This window comes from Lolium rigidum, chromosome 5 (genome assembly GCF_022539505.1).
Source record: "Lolium rigidum isolate FL_2022 chromosome 5, APGP_CSIRO_Lrig_0.1, whole genome shotgun sequence".
Taxonomy (NCBI): domain Eukaryota; kingdom Viridiplantae; phylum Streptophyta; class Magnoliopsida; order Poales; family Poaceae; genus Lolium; species Lolium rigidum.
This window is the reverse complement of record NC_061512.1, coordinates 200,469,787-200,491,855: the sequence shown is the minus strand read 5'-3', so window position 1 is coordinate 200,491,855 and position 22,069 is coordinate 200,469,787. Positions and strand designations below refer to the sequence as shown.

General features: G+C 41.9%; 2 protein-coding genes across 5 annotated transcripts; one reads left to right on the top strand and one right to left on the bottom strand.

Moving 5' to 3' along the window:
* The first annotated feature begins 721 nt into the window (after positions 1 to 721).
* Positions 722 to 8,320, top strand: LOC124651930 (putative disease resistance protein RGA4). Of its 4 annotated transcripts, XM_047190949.1 has the most exons (6): positions 722 to 741; positions 1,776 to 1,846; positions 2,048 to 2,100; positions 2,192 to 2,276; positions 3,172 to 7,195; positions 8,006 to 8,320. In XM_047190949.1, the coding sequence occupies exons 5-6, from the start codon at positions 3,229 to 3,231 to the stop codon at positions 8,146 to 8,148; spliced, it is 4,110 nt and encodes a 1,369-aa protein (XP_047046905.1). In that variant the 5' UTR covers positions 722 to 741; positions 1,776 to 1,846; positions 2,048 to 2,100; positions 2,192 to 2,276; positions 3,172 to 3,228; the 3' UTR covers positions 8,149 to 8,320. The 4 variants fall into 4 exon arrangements, with proteins under 4 accessions (XP_047046905.1, XP_047046903.1, XP_047046904.1 ...); XM_047190947.1 differs by having other exon boundaries at positions 731 to 1,846; XM_047190948.1 differs by having other exon boundaries at positions 731 to 1,846; positions 1,994 to 2,100.
* Positions 8,321 to 16,045: 7,725 nt separating this feature from the next.
* Positions 16,046 to 20,374, bottom strand: LOC124655382. The gene is made up of 9 exons (XM_047194287.1): positions 20,020 to 20,374; positions 19,711 to 19,918; positions 19,483 to 19,545; positions 18,137 to 18,212; positions 17,683 to 17,798; positions 17,498 to 17,587; positions 17,279 to 17,410; positions 16,813 to 16,998; positions 16,046 to 16,683 (listed from the first exon to the last, which is right to left on the bottom strand). Exons 1-8 carry the CDS (start codon positions 20,337 to 20,339, stop codon positions 16,870 to 16,872), a joined length of 1,134 nt encoding a protein of 377 aa, XP_047050243.1. The 5' UTR covers positions 20,340 to 20,374; the 3' UTR covers positions 16,046 to 16,683; positions 16,813 to 16,869.
* Between the last annotated feature and the right edge of the window lie 1,695 nt (positions 20,375 to 22,069).

Genomic DNA, 22,069 nt, shown 5'->3' with positions numbered 1-22,069 from the left:
CTTGTATTCCCCTTCCTCCCCGTTGTGGTTCCCGTCCCGCCTCCTCCACCAAATCCGGCCGCCTCCTCCTCCGCTCCTCCGTCCCAACCAAATCCGGCGACCGGCGGCACCCTGTCGCTACCATTGCCAACGTCATCACTATCACTTCCACCCTCTTCAGCGCCACATCCAGCAATTCGAGATGCGCCGGTGGAGTCATGTCTGTTGGTAATCGCGGAGCTTGGAGCGGACGCGTGCAAGGTGGCGGGCGATTAGGGTGCGGAGGTGCTCGATATCGGCGGCGTCGAGGGCCATCTTCTCGTTGGCGGAGCTCCATCCTTCTCCTTCTGCGGACGGAGCATCATGGCCATGCCTCGCTGCCGGCGCTCCTCCTCCACCTCAATCTGCAGCGCCGCCCCCAAATCCTCCCGCAGCACCGCGGTTTCATCCTCCGTCTCCGCCTCCGCTCGCCCCAGCCCCGTCGCCCCCTCCTCGTCCCCATCCCTGCCCCGCTTCTCTCCGTCCAGCTTCCGCTTCACGGACCGCCGCCAGGTGACCACCGCACAAGGCGAGGAGCAGCTGGGGCATGGGCCGGCGCCCGCTACGGCGGCCCAGTCGGGGTCGTCGTCCTCCATGACAGCGGCGACCGGACGACCAAGTGCGTCTCCACCGTGGCTTAAACCGCTGTCCACATGGACCAAATCCGTCAACAAAACAGCTGATGGGCAAAGGACCCCCCCCCCCCCCCCCAAGTATGACCAGGTAATAATGCAATCTCCCTTCAGTCGGTTGCTTTGATCATACAGTATCTGCAATGGCTGAATAACGCGTTTTGGTGCCATTTGATTTATCATGTGCTTTAATTTAGACTTGTGAGTATGTTCATTGTTATATCTAACCTCTGACATTATAATTAAGAATTGAGGATACTCCCAGCTACTTGTTAGCCCAAAGAGAATGCTCAGTTGCAAGCTAGGTTAGCTGACTTGCGATCGGTTCCAGAACTGATCTGAAACTGTACGCGACTACTGCTGTATACCGTATATCTCAACCTCTATACACGTTTTGCTCCCACCCGTCCCTAATGGAAATCTCAGTACTGCCATCTAAGATCTATATTGATCCATGCAATCCAGCTTCCCTGTTAACACAAGGTAATTCTCATTCTGTTTCATCCATCTCTTGTGAGACTCGATTCGTCAATTCATCATTCACTTCACCACTATTCAAACATGTGCATTTATCTCTCATTCACTAAGAGACAAACAGGATTACATTTTGATGATGGCTTCGACGTATTCATAGCTAAGAAACGTCATGAAGAGAGTGACTTTTGTGCATCTGGGTACACTGAAGGCGTACGAAAATGAATTGGGATTCTTCCTTGTCTTCGGCGACAAGCATGTGACTAGTCACGTGATGCATTTAACCTATTGATAAAACAAGTATTTTCCTACGTGAAAATCCATGTTTTTTAATTGCAGTGCATATTGGCTTATAGATCTTCCAGTGCCTTGATAGAGCCATTGATTAATTAAAATCCTGCATCTTAAATAACTCCACTTGGTTTGTTTGCTCACTGTATATGGCTGGCTGGTTGATTCCCCCTTTCCTTTGCACTGTATATCCTTTTCTGCAACTCTCGTGTTAATATTCCTAGCAAGGCTCTCCGGTACCGTTAGCAAAAGATGATGCATATGGAGCAAAAGATGATGCATATATGGCAAAGGATGATGAATATAACCCCGATCGTCACAGCTATTGCTACTGCTTACTTTTATTTGATGTGTGAACAGGTTAAAGCTCTACAGTTAATCCTAACAACTGAGGAGTGTGTAACTATAACTTTCACCAGTCTCAGCCTAAGGTTACCATACTTCTCTCTGTTTGCCCTATTAAGAAATAAAGATACCCCTGCTATTCCCGCTGCTAGTTGTTCTTATTATAAATGTCAGCCCGCGAGATTGTCGAGTTGCAAGATTGGATAGTTGACTTGCAATTGGTTGGAGAACAGATCTCAAGCTCTATACATGTCTTGCTCACACCGTTCTCTTTCTCAAATCTTCAGTGCGTTTGTATTCCAAGCCCCCACCCTGCCTCCCATCACCACCACAACTCAAGGTAGTAATTCATTCCTCTTCCTCTTCCTCTTCCCCTTCCTTCCCTCAAATATCTGTTATAGTCTTTTATGATTTCACTTTTCTTCTCGCAGATGGTGTCGACAAAGAGATCTCTCAGCTCCTTGTAGAGCAAGATCTATATTGATGCATCCAATCCAGCTTCCCTGCTAACACAAGGTAATTCTCATTCTGTTTCATCCATCTCTTCTGATACTCGATTCGTCAATTCATTATTCACTTCACCACCATTCAAACCTGTGCATTTATCTCCCATTCACATAACTACTGTTAGTAGGAAGGAGTGAAACCATGTCTCGTCGTGAAGATAACTTTCTTTCTCGTCTTTGGCAACAAGCATGTGAATAAAAGCCTAAAAGGGACATTGTCTCATATGACTTTCAAGCATTGACTAATTTTAAAACCTGAAACTTGGTTTATTTGAGCGCTACTTTGTCTTGTTTCCCCTTGTATACCCTTTTCTGCAACTCCTCTGTTAATATTTGCAGGGCTCTCTCTATACTCCACTTTCCCCTTGTACCCTTTGCTGGCATTCACAACTGTGCAATCATCTCCCATTCACATCAGTACATCACTAGCATGCACTTTTCTGCAGCTCTTCTGTTTTATATTAACAGGGCTCTTCTATACCATTTCATTCGAAAAGTTGATGCATATAACCTTCATCATCTGCATATAATCTTCATCATCTTAGTATTACTAAAAGTCTGCGTGTGTTTGATATCTCAACAGACTAAAATTCAACATTTAATCATACGAACAGAGGAGGGTGTAACTGCAACTTGCATCAGTCTGTGTGTGTGTGTTCCATGTTAAGAAATGAAGATACCCCGTGCTAGTTTTAGTGCTACTTGTTCTTATTATATGTGTCTGCCAAAAAAAAAAGTGCGCAGTGTTTCGAAAAAAAAAAACGCAGTGTTGAGCTGTGAAAGATTGGATATTTGACTTGTGATTCGTTCGATAACAGATCTCAAGCTGTACACACTCTTTGTTTTATGTTGTAGATAAATTCTATACGCGTCTTACTCAAACCATTCTCTTCTTGATTCTGCAGTGCACTTGTTTTCCCTGTGTTCCGCCCGCGTGTGTTGGTGGAGCTTCTTCTGTTCCAATGGCAGAACTGGTGGTCTCCATGGCCATTGGGCCACTGATGTCCATGCTCAAGGACAAGGTGTTTAGCTACCTCCTTGACCAGTACAAGGTGATGGAGGGAATGGAGGAGCAGCACAAGATTCTCAAGCGCAAGCTTCCAGCCATCCTTGACGTCATCACCGACGCTGAGGAGCAGGCGACGGCACACAGAGAAGGGGCAAAAGCATGGCTCCAGGAGCTCAAGACGGTGGCCTATGAAGCAAATGAAGTCTTTGATGAATTCAACTATGAAGCACTACGTCGTGAAGCCAAGAAGAAGGGTCACTACGCCGAGCTTGGCGTCGATGCAATTAAACTCTTCCCTACTCACAACCGTGTTGTGTTCCGTCACAGAATGGCTAGCAAGCTTAGCCGGGTTCTGCAAGCCGTTGAGGTCCTCATAGCAGAGATGCATGCCTTTAGGTTCAAGTACCGACCACAGCCACCTGTGTCCAAGCAGTGGAGGCAGACAGATTATTTTATCGTCGACCCACATGACATTGTTAGAAGATCTAGAGACAAAGATAAGAGGAATATTGTTGATACACTACTTCGTCAAGCTAACAATGTAGATCTCACAGTTGTTCCCATTGTTGGAATGGGGGGCCTTGGAAAGACCACATTAGCGCAGCTCATATACAATGAACATGAAATTCAGAAGCATTTCCAGTTGCTGCTTTGGATCTGTGTTTCTGATAGCTTTGATGTGAACTCCTTGGCTAAGTGTATAGTTGAAGCATCTCCCAAGAAGAATGATGATACTGAAAAATCACCACTGGATAGACTTCAGAAATTGTTAAGTGCACAAAGGTATCTCCTTGTATTGGATGATGTCTGGAACAGAGAGATCCATAAGTGGGACATGTTGAAGATGTGTCTTCAGCATGGTGGCACCGGTAGTGCAGTATTGACAACAACTCGTGACAAACAAGTTGCTGAAATCATGGGTGCAAATACAACCTATAATCTCAATGTTTTGGATGATAGTTTCATAAAGGAAATTATTGAGGCTAGAGCATTCACTCCGGAGAAAGAAAAGCCTACCGAGCTAGTTGAGTTAGTTGGTGAGATTGTGAAGAGATGTTGTGGCTCTCCTTTAGCTGCAACTGCACTGGGCTCTGTACTTCGTGCCAAGACCAGCGTGGAAGAATGGAAGGCTGTATCATGTAGCAGCAGTATTTGCACCAACGAAACTGGAATTTTGCCAATACTCAAGCTTAGCTACAATGACTTGCCATCATACATGAAGCTGTGCTTTGCTTTCTGTGCTGTATTTCCCAAGGATTACAAGATTGATGTGGAAAAGCTTATCCAACTATGGATAGCAAATGGATTTGTTCCAGAACACAATGAAACAAATGGAAGACATATTTTCAATGAGCTGGCATCAAGGTCATTCTTTCTTGACATAGAAAAAATTAATGATCGTCGGAAGGATTATTCTAGGACTATATGTAAAATCCATGATCTTATGCATGATATTGCAATGTCTGTTATGGAGAAAGAATGTGTTGTTGCATCTGAGAGACCAAATCAACCCAAGTGGTTTTCAGATACTGTTCGGCATTTGTTTTTGTCATGTGAAGAAACAGAAGGTATTTTGAATGGTTCCATGGAGAAAAGATCTCCTGCTATCCAAACACTGCTATGCGATAGTTTTGTGTCGATCCCATTGCAGCATCTGTCAAAGTACAGCTCTTTGCATGCCTTGAAGCTCAGGACAACTGAAAAGTCATTTGTACCGATACCAAAGTATCTGCATAAGCTGAGGTACCTTGATCTCTCAAACAGTGATATGGAAGCACTTCCTGAAGATATAAGTATTCTATATAACCTACAAGTGTTGGATGTTTCCAACTGCTGTTATCTTGCTCGTCTTCCGAGGCAGATGAAGTATATGACTTCCCTCCGTCACCTCTACACTCATGGATGTCGGAACTTGGAGAGCATGCCTCCAGAACTTGGAAAACTCACTAAGCTGCAGACTCTTACATATTTTATAGCAGCGGATACTGGCCCTGATTGCAGTGATGTTACAGAGCTGGAGCATTTAAACCTTGGTGGTCAGCTAGAGCTACGTCAGGTAGAAAATGTTAGAGAAGCAGAGGCAAAAGTGGCAAACCTCGGAAAAAAGAAGAATCTCAAAGAAATGAGATTAAGATGGACTTCTGTTTCTGACAGCAAGGTGCTCAGCAATTTCGAACCTCATGATGGGCTGCAGGTTCTGAAGATATATTCCTACGGTGGAAAGTGTATGGGTATGTTGCAAAACATGGTTGAGATCCATCTTTTTCAATGTGAAAGATTGCAAGTTTTGTTCAGATGCGGTACATCCTTCACTTTTCCGAAACTGAAGGAGCTTAGGCTAGAAGATCTGTTGGATCTTGAGAGATGGTGGGAAATAAATGAGAGGCAAGAAGGACAAATAGTATTTCCTGTGCTTGAGAAGTTGTTTATTAAGCATTGTGGAAAGTTGATCACATTACCTGAAGCACCATTGGTTCAAGAACCATGCAGTGGAGGTCATAGATCAGTATGGTCACCACTTCCTCTTCTCGAGAAGTTGTTTCTTAGGTATTCTAGAAAGCTGATAGCATTTCCCGAAGCACCATTGCTACAAGAATCATGTGGAGGTTTTCGCTCGGCATTTCCAGCCCTACAGGTACTCAAATTGGAGGACTTGGAGAGTTTTCAGAGATGGGATGTTGCAGTCAGAGGAGAACAAATATTGTTTCCTCTGCTTGTGAAACTATCGATTCAGTATTGCCCAAAGCTGATGGATTTACCTGAAGCACCAAAACTAAGTGTATTAAAAATTGAAGATGGCAAGCAAGAGATATTTCAGTCGGTAGACAGATATGTATCTTCACTGACCAAGCTGATATTGAGATTACAAAACACAAAAACAACGTCAGAGGCCAAGTGCACTGTAATTGCACCTGTGGACATCAACGAGAAATGGTTCCAGAAATCTCCTCTTACATTTATGGAGTTAGGATGCTGCAACTCATTCTTTGGATCATTTGCACTAGAGCTGTGGGACTATTTTATACATCTTGAATATTTGTCTATTAATAGATGTGATGTGCTTGTCCATTGGCCTGAGAAAGTGTTCCAAAGCTTGATATCCTTGAAAATATTACGTATTAGAAGATGCAAAAATCTGACTGGATATGCACAAATTCCTCTTGAGCCATCAGGATCTGAACCGAGTCAACACCTGCCACGTCTCGAGGTTCTTCGTGTATATGAATGTGAAAGTTTGGTAGAGATGTTCAATGTCCCAGCATCTCTCAAGGTTCTGCTTATTCATGAGTGTGATAAGCTTGAGTCCATATTTAGCAAGAAGCAGCAGGGCATGTCAGAGTTAGTTCAAGGGTCTTCTTGCATTGGGGCAATCACACGTATAGCTGTATCAGAGTTGTCACCATCACCCATGAATCACTTTTGTCCATGCCTAGAATCTCTGAATTTAGTTCAGTGTGGAAATTTACCAGCGGTTCTGAATCTTCCACCATCCTTAAAGTTCATAAATATTTGTGCCTGCAGAAGTATTCAAGTCCTGTCATGTCAGCTGAATGGTCCCTCAAGACCACAAGTCAGTGCTTCCATAAATGCACTCCCTCCTTATCTCAGATGTCTATTAATATGGTCCTGTGACATGTTGGGCGGGATTCTCCGCCTGCCCACGTCCCTCACGCACCTGGATATTAAGAACAACAGTGGGTTCACATCGTTGGAGTCTCCGGCGGGAGAGCCCCCATCGTTGGAAGTCCTTAACCTTAATGGCTGCAGTAGCCTGGCATCCCTACCGAATGAGCCGCATGCATACAGGTTTCTGAAAAGGCTTTACGTTACAGACTGCCATGCCCTAAAGAAGCTCCCTAGATGCCTGCAGCAGCAACTGGGCAGCATTAAAGACAAACGTCTGGATGCCCAATATGAAGGTACGCATGCATTTCTTTCTCTCTTTGCCATATTTCACCAAAAAATGCAAGCATACATCCCATGTACTACGGTGAAAACATTCATACACGTATAGGTCAGGTAGAAACACATGCATGCAAAATTTGGTGCCGCGAATTGATCATCCCTGAACTGTAGCGTACTGTAACTTTTGTTTCACATTGGTTTAACTTGTTTTACATTAATTTAATTTGTGGTCTCATTTCTTCCTCAAAATTTATCATATTTTTGCACCAAGTTTAACATATATGTGTGCCTGCCTATCTTACGTGACGTCCATGAATGTTTCCGGTTCTTTGAAACTTCTGGATTTTTTTTCTGAGTTACTATTAGTATGATTTTTTTGCGAAAAGGTCCACTGGTTGAGTTATTAACTTATGAATATCATTGATTATGCTATCATCTGAAACTCACTTACTCCTAGCTGAATACATGCTGGGCAGTGTAAAGAGTATACTCCTAGGTGAGCGTTAAATGGCCACCAATTGTAGGGAGTAGTTTAAATCAAAGGGAGTAACTAAATTTTATAAACGCAGATCACATAAGAAGTTGTAATAATGGACGTAGCAGTAATGGGTATTTATTTCTTACGTAGCAGCAACAGAGTGTTTAGTTGTTTACTAAAAGAATTAACTCGAGATATGACATGCTACAATACAATACGAACACACAACAATTGTTCTTTTTGGTTTTGCCTAAGATCTCCGTTTATAATGCCATGTGGTATAAATTTTCATGCTACTACATTAGTTTGTACAAGTTTGTTCTTACATCATTTGTGATACATACAGTAATGGCATTTAATCCGAAGACATGGAAGGAAATACCAAAAATGGTCCGTGAGCGGAGGAAGGCCAAGGAGAAGAGGCGGCTTGAGCGGAAACGTGAACAGAGGAGGCAGGCCGACCTCACAATTGAAATACAGGAAGCTTAGCATTGCCCAGTTAACCGAGGAAAACTGGACGAAGACCACATAAAAAGGGCATGCATTATGTTTGCTTCAAACAATATACGAGATTATGCCATGATTGTTATCGGCTTTGTTGAGCTTTGACCTTCATCTTATTTAGATATTTGTAATGTGAACAAATTCATCTCCTTCACCATTTCCCAGTTTTAGAAGAAGCTGGGATACTGACATTTGTGAACTATATAGTATCTTAGTTTCAGCATTTATTGCTCAGTTTAGAAGAGATTCACCTTTTCTTTTGCGGGGAAAAGTAAGATGATATTAAATCCATGATCTTACAGAAAATCCCAGAACTAAAACAAAAAAAACAAAGAGGTCCAAACTGGACTCCAACAACTGAGAAAAGATTCACCTTTAAGCTCTTTAGATACTTCGGACATTGATTTTATCTTCTTGGACATTTGTAGAGATTATGTATAAGTTTGGAAATGCCCATGTTTGTGGACTTTCTTGGAACTATTTGACACAAAGTAGTATGACGGAGCAAACTAGTGGCAGGCTGGATACACAAAGTAGTTTGTACGAGTTTGTTCTTACATCTGATGACCAGTTTAAAGGAAAATTCCCCCTCCTGAAATTTTTATAACTTAGTGGTCAGGTAACTATGTAATTTAGTGGCAGAGCAAGTTTAATCAGGTTCTGCAATAGTCAGATTTTGAAAATGCGCGTTTACATTTATGAACTATATAGTATATTAGTTTCAGCATCTATTGCTTAGTTGAGAATAGATTCACCTTTAACTTCTTTAGATACTTCGGACACTGATTTTATGTGCTTGGACATTTGTAGAGATTATGTATAAGTTAAGAAAAGCTCATGTCTGTGAACTTTTTGGAACTACTGGACACAAAGTAGTAGTATGCCAGAGGAAACTCGTTTGTTGGGTCCTTCTTGGTTGGCTACTTATCGGCTTGTTGGGTCCTTCTTAGTTGGCTACTTATCGGTTGGCTAGAAGCTGGTTGGCTACTACTTGGTGGTTGGCTACTTCTTGGTTGTTGGCTAGGAATGGGTCGGCTTGTGATAACTTCATTTCCTTTAGCTCTCTTTCTTTGTTCACATTGCCGTTCATTGTGCCCTTCACCATTGCACGTGCCACAATGGGCTCTCTTATGAGGCTCTTGGAATTCGTCGGCGCCCCATTATCGTGCAGCACCATGGCCCCAACCGTCCATGTCGCTCCTAAAATGTTTTTTCTTGCATCTTCCGTTGTTAATCACTTTCCATTCCGGATTCGGCCATAGTTGAACTCCATGATACTCCGTTCATTGCGATTGGTCAAGGTATGGGTGCAATCTAGGTTCTTATATCTTTTTGATGGTCTCTATAGAGAACTCGGACTCTCTCACGGTGAGCGGGTGGTTGTAGTTCACGTGTCGCGTGCGGGCCACATGTAACACGTAACAAAAAAACACTAATACTCTTTTGATACCGAAAAGATGGGGAAATTGACCACTGGAGTCCACCGTCCAGTCTGACGTGGCAAGAGGAAATGGTTAAAGGGGATGCACGATTGACCAGATCTACGTTTGGGTTTTTCTGTAAATTTTAGGTGGCCCCTTGCCAGATTACAATACTCCCTCCATCCCAAAATGTAAGGCGTCTAAGGACTGACTAAAAGTCAAACTTTACTAACTTTGACCAAATATTTTAAAAAAATATTTACATCTACAATATCGAATGGGCATATTAAGAAAATATATTTTATGGTGAATCTATTTATGTTGATTTAGTACTGTAAATATTTATATTTTTGTGTATAAACTTGGTCAAATTTAAAAAAATGTTGACTTTTGACTAATCCTTAGACGTCTTACATTTTGAGACGGAGGGAGTACGAAAAATGTGGACCATAAAATTAGAATTTATAATGTATGAAGGTCTTTTTCGCAAAATTTACATAGGCTTACAGGGGGGCCCACATGTCAGTTTGGCCATTAAACCATCATCGGATACAAATTAGTACTTTTTGTTACGTGTTACCTGTAGAGTGGTGGTTTTTTAAAATTCTAACGTAAAATGCTGGTTTTTTTTATTACCATTGCCTGAAACATGGTGGTTTTTTGTAATTTTCTCCAAGATCAAGCGTAAAAGAGACAACGATGATAATACAACCAGAGGAGTTGCTTACTTTAGGAGTAGTCTGCTTGTGTTGTAGGTGTTACTAGAGGTTGTGGTTGTTAGCATCGTTGTAACGGTTTTTTCTTCGATTTCTCATTAATTAACAAAGCATTTATCTCTTTAATTAATAGATTAGAGCAAAACTTTCAGTTCTCTTTCAAAAACAAATTACAACCAGATTGTCCACGAAATGATCAAGCATATGCTTGTACCGTGTTGATCAAGCATTCTTTAGAATGCTGGTGGCACGTTTGAAACACGTCGGCAGTAGAACGGTTATGTGATCAAAACATATTTCCTCTATTCGGAAATAAGTGTGACAGAATTTTTCTAACTAAAATGCATCTAGATAGATAAACTGAGGAAGTACCATATGTTTTTACTTCACCACTCAAGGCAAAAGAGAAGTTGCACGAACATTTGCTCAAACCAATAACTGCATCTTGATTTTGACTACAGAGCCCGAAGATATCAGTCCCAGACTCCCAGCTAAGGATGGCAATTTTTTTTTTTTTCGAAATGGGTCATCCCAGCCTCTGCATCAATCGATGCATGCGGCTTTTTATTACCACAAAGTATGAGATTATTACAACATTCTGATTATTACAAACTCACGGATCACACAAAGTTTCAACATGGATAAGCCATCTAAACAAAAGGACTAAGTGTAATCTAGGCTTCATGAGGTGATACGCCTATCAGATCGCCAACCGCACCGGCTGTAGAAATCCCGAGCGGCCGTCGCCAAACGGTTGCACCCAGTATCCATATCCTGACGCTGCCCCGCGAGTCGTAGATAGGACCACATATTGATCCAGTGGCTAACCAAATGGATAACCTGCAGAAAGGATGCGTAGCTCTTTTTGTTAAAGATAAAATCATTACGAACAATCCATATAGCCTACATAAGAGCACATACACCCACACGAACAAGACCTTTGTCTTTTTTGGCAACACCATTTAACCAATTGCCGAATAAGTTTGTAATATTAGAGGGTGGAGGGATGTTAAAAGTCATATAAATAATCCTCCATAGAATTTTTGCAAACGGGCAGGAGAAAAAGAGATGATGTATGGTCTCATTTTGATCACAAAAACAACATTTTGAACAGCCATTCCAGTTGCGTTTAAGGAGATTGTCTTTAGTGAGGATCACTCCCTTATGCAAAAACCACATAAAAATCCTGATTTTAAGTGGTACTTTGATTTTCCAAATGTATTTCTTAAGATATGGAGTGTGGTCATCAAGCAAATCTAAGTACATAGACTTGACAGTAAAAACACCCGAGGGAGTAAGAGCCCACCGAAAAGCATCCGGGCTGATCCGATAGCTGAACCCTCATAAGCCGTAAAACAAGGTGTACCCATCGATCCCACTTATTTGACGACAAGACACGCCCGAAACCAATGTTTAGAGGAGACGACCCCATAACATGTGCTACTGTCACGTTTGGATGATTAACAATACTATATAAAGTGGGGTATTGATCCTTTAAAGGCATATCGCCCAGCCATGTATCTTCCCAAAATCTAGTATTTTGCCCGTCCCCAACCACCGAGGAACCTCTACTAAAGAAATCATCTTTGACATGCATTAAGCCTTTCCAAAAAGGCGAGTCTGTAGGGTTTGCTGAAATTTGTGATAAAGTTTTGTTCTTCAAGTATTTATTGCATAGGAGTTCTTGCCACATTCCTTCTTCGTTCAAAAGTTTAAATAGCCATTTGCTAAGAAGGCTCTTATTCTTTAATTCTAACACCTCCACCCCTAAGCCACCCCGATCTTTAGGTCCGCAAATTACGTTCCACTTGGTTAACCGATACTTCTTTTTATGTCCATCACTTTGCCGAAAAAGCGTGATCCGAAGTAGTCTAGCCTTTTCCTCACCCCAACAGGTATTTCCAAGAAAGAAAGCATAAACATTGGCATACTCGTGAGTACTGAATTTATGAGTATAAGGCGATCACCATAAGACAACATTTTCCCCGCCCAACAACAAAGTTTTTTCTCAAAACGGTCTTCTACCGGTTTCCACTCACTATTTTTAAGCTTCCGAAAATGGATTGGTATTCCTAGATATCTAAACGGGAGGGAGCCTATGTCACACCCAAATAGAATCTTATAGTCCTCTTCGACTTCTTTTGCCTTTCCAAAACAGAATACCTCACTCTTGTGAAAATTTATTTTAAGACCTGAGAGTTGTTCAAATACCGAGAGAACCATCTTCATGTTAAGGGCTTTTGTAAGGTCATGTTCCATGAATAAGATGGTATCATCGGCGTACTGTAATATAGAAATCCCCCCATCAACTAAGTGTGGAATCAAACCACCAACCTGGCCATCCTCTTTGGCTCTTGCAATGAGTATGGCAAGCATATCCGCAACAATATTAAAAAGAATAGGGGATAAAGGATCACCCTGCCGTAAACCTTTTTTTGTCTGAAAGTAATGGCCTATGTCGTCATTTACCCGAATTCCTACACTACCCTTTTCAATATACTTCTGAACCCAGTCACACCATTTAGGATCAAAACCTTTCATACGCATAGCCTGTTGTAAGAAGGACCAATTAACTTTATCATAAGCCTTTTCAAAATCGATTTTAAAAAGGACCCCATCCATTTTCTTCCTATGAAGTTCATGTATAGTCTCATGAAGAATCACCACTCCCTCAAGAATATGTCTCCCTGGCATAAACGCCGACTGAGTCGGCTTAATCACCTTCTCAGCGATATCCGTTACTCTATTTGTCCCTACCTTAGTGAAAACTTTGAAACTAACATTCAGAAGACAAATGGGACGATACTGTTGAATTTGGACCGCATTCTCTTTTTTTGGGAGAAGAATGATTGTACCGAAATTGAGATGAAACAACGGCAAATCACCAGATTGGAAAGCCTTAAACATACCCAAGAAATCCCCTTTTATTACGCCCCGAATTTCGATAAAATTCCGCGGGAAAACCATCTCGGGCCCGGAGCTTTGTTTTTTTCCATTTGTGATATGGCTTCAAAAATTTCTTGTTCAGTGAAGTCCGCAATAAGAATAGCATTTTCTTCCTCGGAAATTTGTGTAATATCATGTATGACGGACTCTTCCATCACACAAGAGTTCATAACCACCGGCCCAAATAGTTGTTTATAGTACTCGGAAATATATGTTTTAAGGTTCTCTTGACCAATAATTGTTCCTTCTTCTTGTTCTAATTGAAATATTTTTTTCTTTCTATGTTTTCCATTAGCAATTAGGTGGAAAAACTTTGTGTTATGGCCCCCTCCCGAATATATTTGACCTTTGCCCTTTGTGCCCATTTAGATTCTTCTTGTCTCCTCAAATCGTTGAGCTCCTTTTGAGCATCACGCATAGTTCTTATTTCATCGTCATCAAGGGGGTGAATTCCGCCTTGAGATCAAGCATGTCTATAACGAGTAAGCAGATGTTCCTTCTTAACTTTGTAAATACCACTTAAATTCTTAGCCCAGCCCCGTAAGTATTGACGTAAATGTCTAATTTTATTCTGCCATATTTCAATTGAACTGTCTCCCAAAGTTGCCTTATTCCACTCCCTAGATACCATTTCAAAAAAACCATCTTGTTTTAGCCAAGCTAGCTCAAAAGAGAAATGGAATTTGTTTCCTAGAAACGCATGTTCTCCCGAGTCAATAAGAAGTGGGGTATGATCGGACCCGGATCTTGTGAGGGCTCTTACCGACACTAGCGGAAATTTTTGCTCCCACTCAACGCTAGCCAAAATCCTATCTAATTTCTCGTAGGTTGGATTTTGCCTTCCGTTAGCCCAAGTATATTGCCTTCCGGAGAGATCAAGTTCTCTCAAATTCAAACTCTCAATAATAGCATTGAAAACAAAAGGCCATCTCGGGATTAAAATTTTCATTATTCTTTTCTTCTTTACGCCTTATGATGTTGAAATCCCCCCCAACTAGTAGCGGTAGCGTCTCGTCCTCACATATTCTTACTAGTTCCGCAAGGAACTCAGGCTTTTGCTCATCTTGAGCAGCCCCATAGACCGCGACTAGAACCCATTTGAAATTATCCGATTTAGATGTTACAAAAAACTTAACACATCTACTTCCCGTAACCACCCGCTGAACCGTCGGCGAAGCTGCATTAATACCAACTAGAATACCGCCAGAACGCCCAATAGGAGGAACACAGTACCATTGAATATCTAGTCCAGCAGAAATGTTCTTCAAAAAAGGTACTGAAAAATTATCTCTCCCCGTTTCTAAGATAGCAAAAAAATCAAGTTTGTGTTCGCTTAAAGTTTCACGAACGAAAATATGCTTTGCTGGATCTTTAAAACCGTCACTATTCCAAAAGCTACCTTTCATTTTGAAACAGACAGCAAGTCACTTTTTGTTGTTCAGCCTAACACTTCTACGCACCACTTTAGGGGCAACCTTCTGTTTTCTTTTGTAAACTTTCAGAGTTTTATTGACCATTTTAGGTTCCGTATTTTGGGAACTCGGTTCCCCTCCTCAGCCTAGGTCAGAGGAAAGCTCATTCAAGTGACCAAGGGATTCAAATTCTTGATTAGTTTTTTCATTTTCCTTCTCTTCTAGATTTTTTGAAAGCACTATTAAAGTTCTGTTAAAATCCACCTTCTTCATATTAGCAACTGAGGCAATTACTTGGTCTGAATTTGACCCTAAAGAAACCCCCAATTTCTCCACTCTATGTATGAAAATCTCGTCCGGAATAGATGACAGGGAAAACTTAATAGCTGTATTTGTACCTGACATCGGGGTAGATACTTTGGCTTGTGTCAAAAGCTTAGCCCGGTCCATCTGTGTGGCATCAGCGTTGGGTTGTTTACGAATTCTCTCACTTGATCTTATATTAAGCGATGGCGAAGGAATCCCGCCAAAAGCCACCACGTTCTCCGGATAATGTCGGCCACCCAAAAAAACTCCAGCTTCCCTTCCTATCATGATGCACTTCGGGCGTGCCCACTACAGACATCAGCATAAACAGGGTGCAATTCTGAGTTACGGTGAGAAGAACAAGATTGTTCAAAGCTATTATTAAATAAGGGTACACTAGTAAAAGGAGACACTTGCTCCTGAGAAATAGAACATTCTGTACCTTGGCAATGGGCAGGGTAGAGCAATACCATACCCATACCCATATAGTTGATGGTTAGAAACTTCTACCCATACCCGTGCCCATGGGTATAAAACTTTACCTATACCCATACCCGGCGGGTGCCCATACCCATTGGGTACCCGGCGGTGGGTAGGTTAAATTGTACACAAATTTCTCGCAATTTTATATTTATCGATAACAAGTTCGATTAAAAAATAAATTATCTCAACTCGATAACATATAGTTGAGTACATAACAATTAAAAAATATAAAAATCTCATTCACATATAGTAACTCATAAGTCAATAAAAGTAGACGTGTAATATAAGAAAACTGAGAATAAACGGGCAGGGTATGGGTATACCCGCGGGTACAAAGCTATACCTGTGCCCTACCCATGACTTAACGGGTAGGGTATGGGCACTACCCATGGATAAAAGTGTACTCATACCCTACCCATGCGAACCCGTACCTGTGGGTAAAATTGCCATCCTTAGTCCCAGCGAATCCTGAACTGGGAAGATGTTCTCCAGAGAATTGGTGCCTTGGTGAGCTCAGGCCTCAGTACTACGCACCGGCACGATTTAGCTGAGCTTAATCCAAACGGTACCATTCAATATCAATAACTTACAGTTGCTACATTTTCAATGTTCTTGTCTGGTGTAGATCGTTCTACACCATATGAATTCAGTATATATTCTGGAGAACCAGAAAATGTTCAACAGCTTTTCTTTGCACCAAGTGCTCATTACAAGCATCCTCACAATTAAACAAAGTACACAAAAATTGTCCCAAATGTAACACCTATACAGAAAAATATTGTATTGCAATAAATTGCCAACCATCAGAACGCCGTGCATGGACAGGGTTGCCTGCTGCAAGGTCTATACGGCCAACTCAGCCTCGCTGGTGCCATACCTGAGATTAAATCACTGCTCTCCTGGTATTTGGGTCAAATGCATTGCACAGTCTGACTAGGGTCCCAAGACTTGGCCCAAACCTCCAAATTTTGATCAGATAATAATACTAGTACGGACTGCCGGTGAGCTTGCACGACAGACGTAGGTGCAATAACATTTACTCTTATGTGTCCTTGCAAAGGCCACCTCCACTGCTCTACACCCACCCAATTGCATCAGCCAGTTATGCAGGAACCAATAAAATGTTTCTGATGCATGAACCAAAGTTAACTGAATGAAGACCGTACAGTACGACAGATTCTACAGATATTTCTGCAGTTCTGGCTCTGACGTGTGAAAGGATCTCCAATGTGGTAACTGCATGAGTAACGCAATAAATGATCCTAGGTTTTTACACCACATAAGTTGCAGGGTGGTGTCAAAACCTGTTAATGGTTGTAAAGTGACAGGCTGTATATGGATTATAGGTACAGTAGTATTGCATACCTTCGTAAGGAGCATTCTGAACTTCAATGGTCATACAATAATTAAGAATATAAGGTTCTAAATGGACCTGAACCAATCAGCGATAGTTCTTGAGAGGACCCTGGTCTCATTGAGAGCCAACGATTTTAAACCCTGGGCCAGAGCATCTGCTGGAGTGTATTGTGAACCAGCCTGCCATTTAACATCCTGTAGTATAGCTATAGTTAATGACTGGTACACATAAATATCAATGTCGTGTACATAAATGATATTACACATAAACAGAGAAGCAGTCCTTGATACTATGATCTAGTGATTCTGAGAATGACAAATTGGTCTTAGTTCAACTACAAATAGCCACTTGTTTCCTAGTGATAGCACAAAGTAGATTCCTAATAAAACGAGCCTGACACGAATATACCAAGTTCTAAAAGTTTGCATATGATGCATCATACAATTGTGAGATGAAAACTATAACCAGCCGTACCTGTATACATGGAGTTAGATGTGTTCCTGACAGTGTGACCTTCTTTACTTGTCCATTAATTGATTCTACCCGAGGCCGCAAGATGTTCTCAATTATGTCTGTATCATCAATAGCATCAACACTGATTTTCACCTACAATGTGTGCATGGAAAATTAATAAACACTAATAATTATAACAGAAAGAGGTTAGCCTAAAAAAAGCAAGTTTGTCAACACTACCAATAATGTATTTGGTACACTGTAGGAGTTCTTGCAGAATTCACGGTTCTCAGGCGGCGTTGGTTTGAATTCAGATACACCTTCCGTAACCTGTAAATAACATGCGAGGATTAGAAAGATATTAATAAATGAACATGTTGTAGAAGCACATTTGAGTGATCAAATAACTTCGACTCATAAAGTACCTGATTCATTACATAGGGTAACTGATCGACAAATTTTCTCACAGATGCCATAGCTTCTTGATCATACTCTTGTATCAAACCTCCAGCTAAATCAAATAGAGCCTTCCATGCGCCCCCTACAAAGTTGCACCAAAAAATACTGTGAAGCAAACATAACCATTTTTTAGCAATTTTTTGTGTATCTTTCTTCTAACTTACTCTTGCATCAAACTAATGTTTTGACACACATTTCTAACATGTCATGAGGCATAGCACCAACGCTGCAATACCATGAAGCAGCTAGAATTCCAGAGATACAACATCATAATTAACAATTAAATTCATTATCTTAATTTATTAGGGCCTTTCATGCTATTTGATTGATATGGAAAGTTAGGGGCAAGCCAGAACATTTCCAATACACTTAAATATTAATTGGTAAATATAATAAGGTAAACCATAAATGAATAATCACCTGATGCATCTCTTGCCACGGAGTATACAGGTGATGCCTCCATCATAGGCATTAGTTGACTAAATAGTGGGCCTATCTGCACAAAACAAATTTACGTATCAAAGGTCTAACTCATGCAAGCAATCAAAGAACAAGCAAGAACGATGATATGCAATACAGATACTGCGAATATAGATTAAGTATAGATGAAAGACTAGGTTCCGTAAGTAGTCTTGTCTGGTCGTTTGACACAAACGAGGTACATGGAGTTGCATCTATGGCGAACTCATAATCTAAACAAACCCCAAATCTAAACCCTAGGGGTGGGGGTATTGGTGTACATACAAACCGACCTTAAAAAGGCTCGACTCCTAAATAAGACATGGATGTCTTGACTTCCTAATCAGTGTCAGTCCGTCGTGGTTGAGTCGTGTCTCATCATCTTCCAGTCACCTTCAAACTCCGCACGTCGATCAACAAGTTTTGTTGGAAGCTGGTATCCGCGGCCTGCCTGAGATACAGGGCCTTCGTGGGCCCGCACAAGTCGACTCGAGTACATGGCCCAGACTGGGACCTACTATTCTGTCGTGGCATGCCCTATGATGTCTGATTATATCTGCTTCACTTGATTGCATGCTAGACTTTAAGAGTGGACAAATGGAGGCCGAGCTACATGTAGCTCTTTATATTCAAAAGTTCAGAAATCATATTTTTAAGTTCCAAAAAAATTTGAAAAAAAATCCTGGATGTAGCTAATGATGGAATCTACAAACATGCAATATCTCAATGTGAAATACTTAGTATTTTAGGCTACGCAAAAATGACAAATGTGTGGATCTGAGAATAGTGAATAGTGTACATTTCAAAACTATAAAACCTGTCAGATTTTGTAATTTTTATGTAGTCTACAATACAAATAATTTCAGATTGAGATTTTGCACGTTTGTAGATTTCATCGTTCTCTACATCTACGATTTTTTTTTCAGATTTTTTAAAAACTTAAAACCATGATTTCCGAATTTTTGAAAACAGTCTCCATTTCCCGCTAGACTTTGCATAATGAGGTGAGGACCTCTATTTATAGGCCCCATGAGCTTCCACTACTTAGTTCTACTTATTGCTAGAAGGTTCTAAAGAATACTACTTAAAACTAGGAAAGCAAACACAAACAACATGGTTACAACTCACACTAGGGCACTCTAGAAACTACTACAACACATATGACTAAAGGGTCAAATTACCTAGAATATAGAAGTGTGTAGAAGCTAGTAATGGATTTCTTTTTGTTATTGTGAGGAATCAGAATAGTTACTCCAGTTGAACATGATACAAAGATGCAATGTGCAGAAAAGCGGAGACCAAAATACCTGCTCAAAGTAAGGAACAGCCTCTGAAGCGGGCCTATTGTTGAATGAGACAATGGCATTAGCCTGAAATGATCAGAAACCAATGAAAGAAAATCAACCAATAAGCACTGTTACCAAGGAACTATACACAAAACTAGGAATTAAAACATTCCTCCTCAATCATCCGAATGATCAAAAAGAAACAGAAATTTCCAGAACCCCTTATTATTAACTAAATACAAAGCAAACCTTTGGTATCTTTTCCGAGAAGTAGCTCCCCACCAACAGCTGGAGAGCGGTTAGCCCGGCCTCCGGCAGCCCCAACGCGAGGAGCTCGTCGTAGCAGCCGTGGAACCTCTGGAAGACCTCCCGCGCGGCGGCCGCGTGGTCGAAGGTGACGTTGTACGGCACGCACACCACGAGGAAGCCCTCCTGCGCCAGGAGCTCCAGCAGGTAGCTGCAACCAAAACCACGCGGCCCCCCAAACGCAAATCAAAACAGCTCTTCCCCGCACCGAAGCAATAGTGTGTACTGCGAGGCTGGATGGACTCCGCTTACCCGTATGTCGCCTCGGGGACTGCCCCGATGAAGGCGCCGCCGAGGAATTTGACGACGGCGAGCGGGCGGCGGCCGCGTGGGGGCGGGAAGAGGAGGCAGGAGTGCTCCCGCAGGTACGTCCTCCCCGTGGCGGCTGCCGGTCCGGGGGCGGCGAGCGCGGACAGGTGGCCATCGGGGCCAAGCGTCGCGCGGCAGGATATGCTACCGGTAGCTTCGGTCTGGCGTGTGCCGGTGCGGCGGTGATGCCATAGGCTCGGCCGTGGAGGAAGGCCGGATGTGACGGGCGGGGAAGAGAGGAGGTGAGCAGCCGCTGCCGCCATGGAAAAATGGGGAGACGCAGGTGAGGCGCGCAGAGCGTGGGTACGAGCGACAGCTGATGGTTTCGCCGCACCTTGCTGATGCGAGGAAGCACGGCCACGCGGGTCGACAAGCGCCGCCCGATCTTGGTGAGAGAATTTGAGTTTATTTTTCCAGTATTTTGCAAATTGGATTTAAGTTCAGATAACAAGTCCATTATTTGAGTGTTCAAAAAAAATTCATTATTTTCCAAATTGGGTTTAAGTTAGAGATAACAAGCTAAACATAGAATATGAATATGTTTAAAACCATGTGCAGTACAACTTTGTCTTGTAATCTAACTATCTAAGTCTTTTCCACTTTGTACCCTATTTCGATGAAGATGAGATAAATAAAACACACAGATAAGCTTCACATATTATTTCACAGCAGGTCCCATGATTAATTCAGAACCAAGAAAAGAGATGATTACTAGAGTATATAAGAGTAGTTTCTGCAGAAGACAGCTAAAGAGAATACAGGTATAATACATCTGCATATTCTCCTGTACATGAGGGAAGTGTTGCATTTACAGTTAACATTGCAGTGAGAAGATGAGGAACATACATTGCATACATCGAGTCGGCCCCATGTGCCTATTTTCTATATACAGTGTATTGTCAAAATTTGTTACTACCTCAAAACTTGGGTATGGTTGCATTCCATTTTCAAAAAAGCGGAAAGAGACTAATCATATCCGCTGACTAAACCTATACGTCAACTGGCCAGTATAAACTACAAGTCATTTCTAGAACAAAATCGGACAGCCTGCTCATCATACTCCAAATAGCAGAAGTATCAACTTCTATATTATCATATCTCTCTCCAAGGCATCCCAAATTGTTGTATACAACACCTGCATTCGCAGTCACGTTGAGTAAAGTTTGGTTAGTAATTTAGCAGACAAGAAATACAGTATAGTTGCAGTTAAAACATACATACCTTATAAAGAATGAAATAAATCACCCACATTTGGACATCATCTTGTACCATGTTGAAATATATTACAAGTTCATCCACAGAGTCCAGATACGAGCTACATAAAAGCTTGCATATGAAATTGCCAGTGATTAATCCCTCATAAACCCACGTCAGAGCTTTGAATCCATCAGGAGCACCCTTCGGGCCTTGTTTACTTCTTAGGATTTTTTGGGGATGGGAGGGGAATTTTCGGCCCACGACTAAATTTCGAAAGTTCCCGAATGGCTCGTTTACTTCTCAGGTATTTCTGGGGAATTTTCGATCCATCCCCGAACTTCACGACCCGCTAAGCTTCATCCTCGGGTATCGTCACCCACGAGGGTACCCCCGTGATCCTGCTCGTGGAAAGGGAGAGAGAGGGACGAGACCGGCGGCAACGGGGAAAGGTAGTAAACTTCATTGATTTCTTTCATTGATCTAACAGTATATCATTGTCATCCGCACTAATACTTGCTCCTTCTGAATTGGAGCGCTACCCGAGACATCGTGAGTACATCAACACCCCGATCACGAACTATGCTCAGATGAAAACGATCTTCACGCCCCGGTTAGTCAGCAAGGCGCAGCTGTACCAACCTAACTTGCTGGTAGGGCACGACAACGAAGAAGAGTATGCCGAGTACCGTTAGCTGGAGGCGTCAGAGAGGGCAGCCTAGCTTAGGATCTGGCTACACAAGCAGTTTCCCGCTTAGTGCCTGTGCTTCCTTCTTCATGATCCTGCTGATTTTGGGAG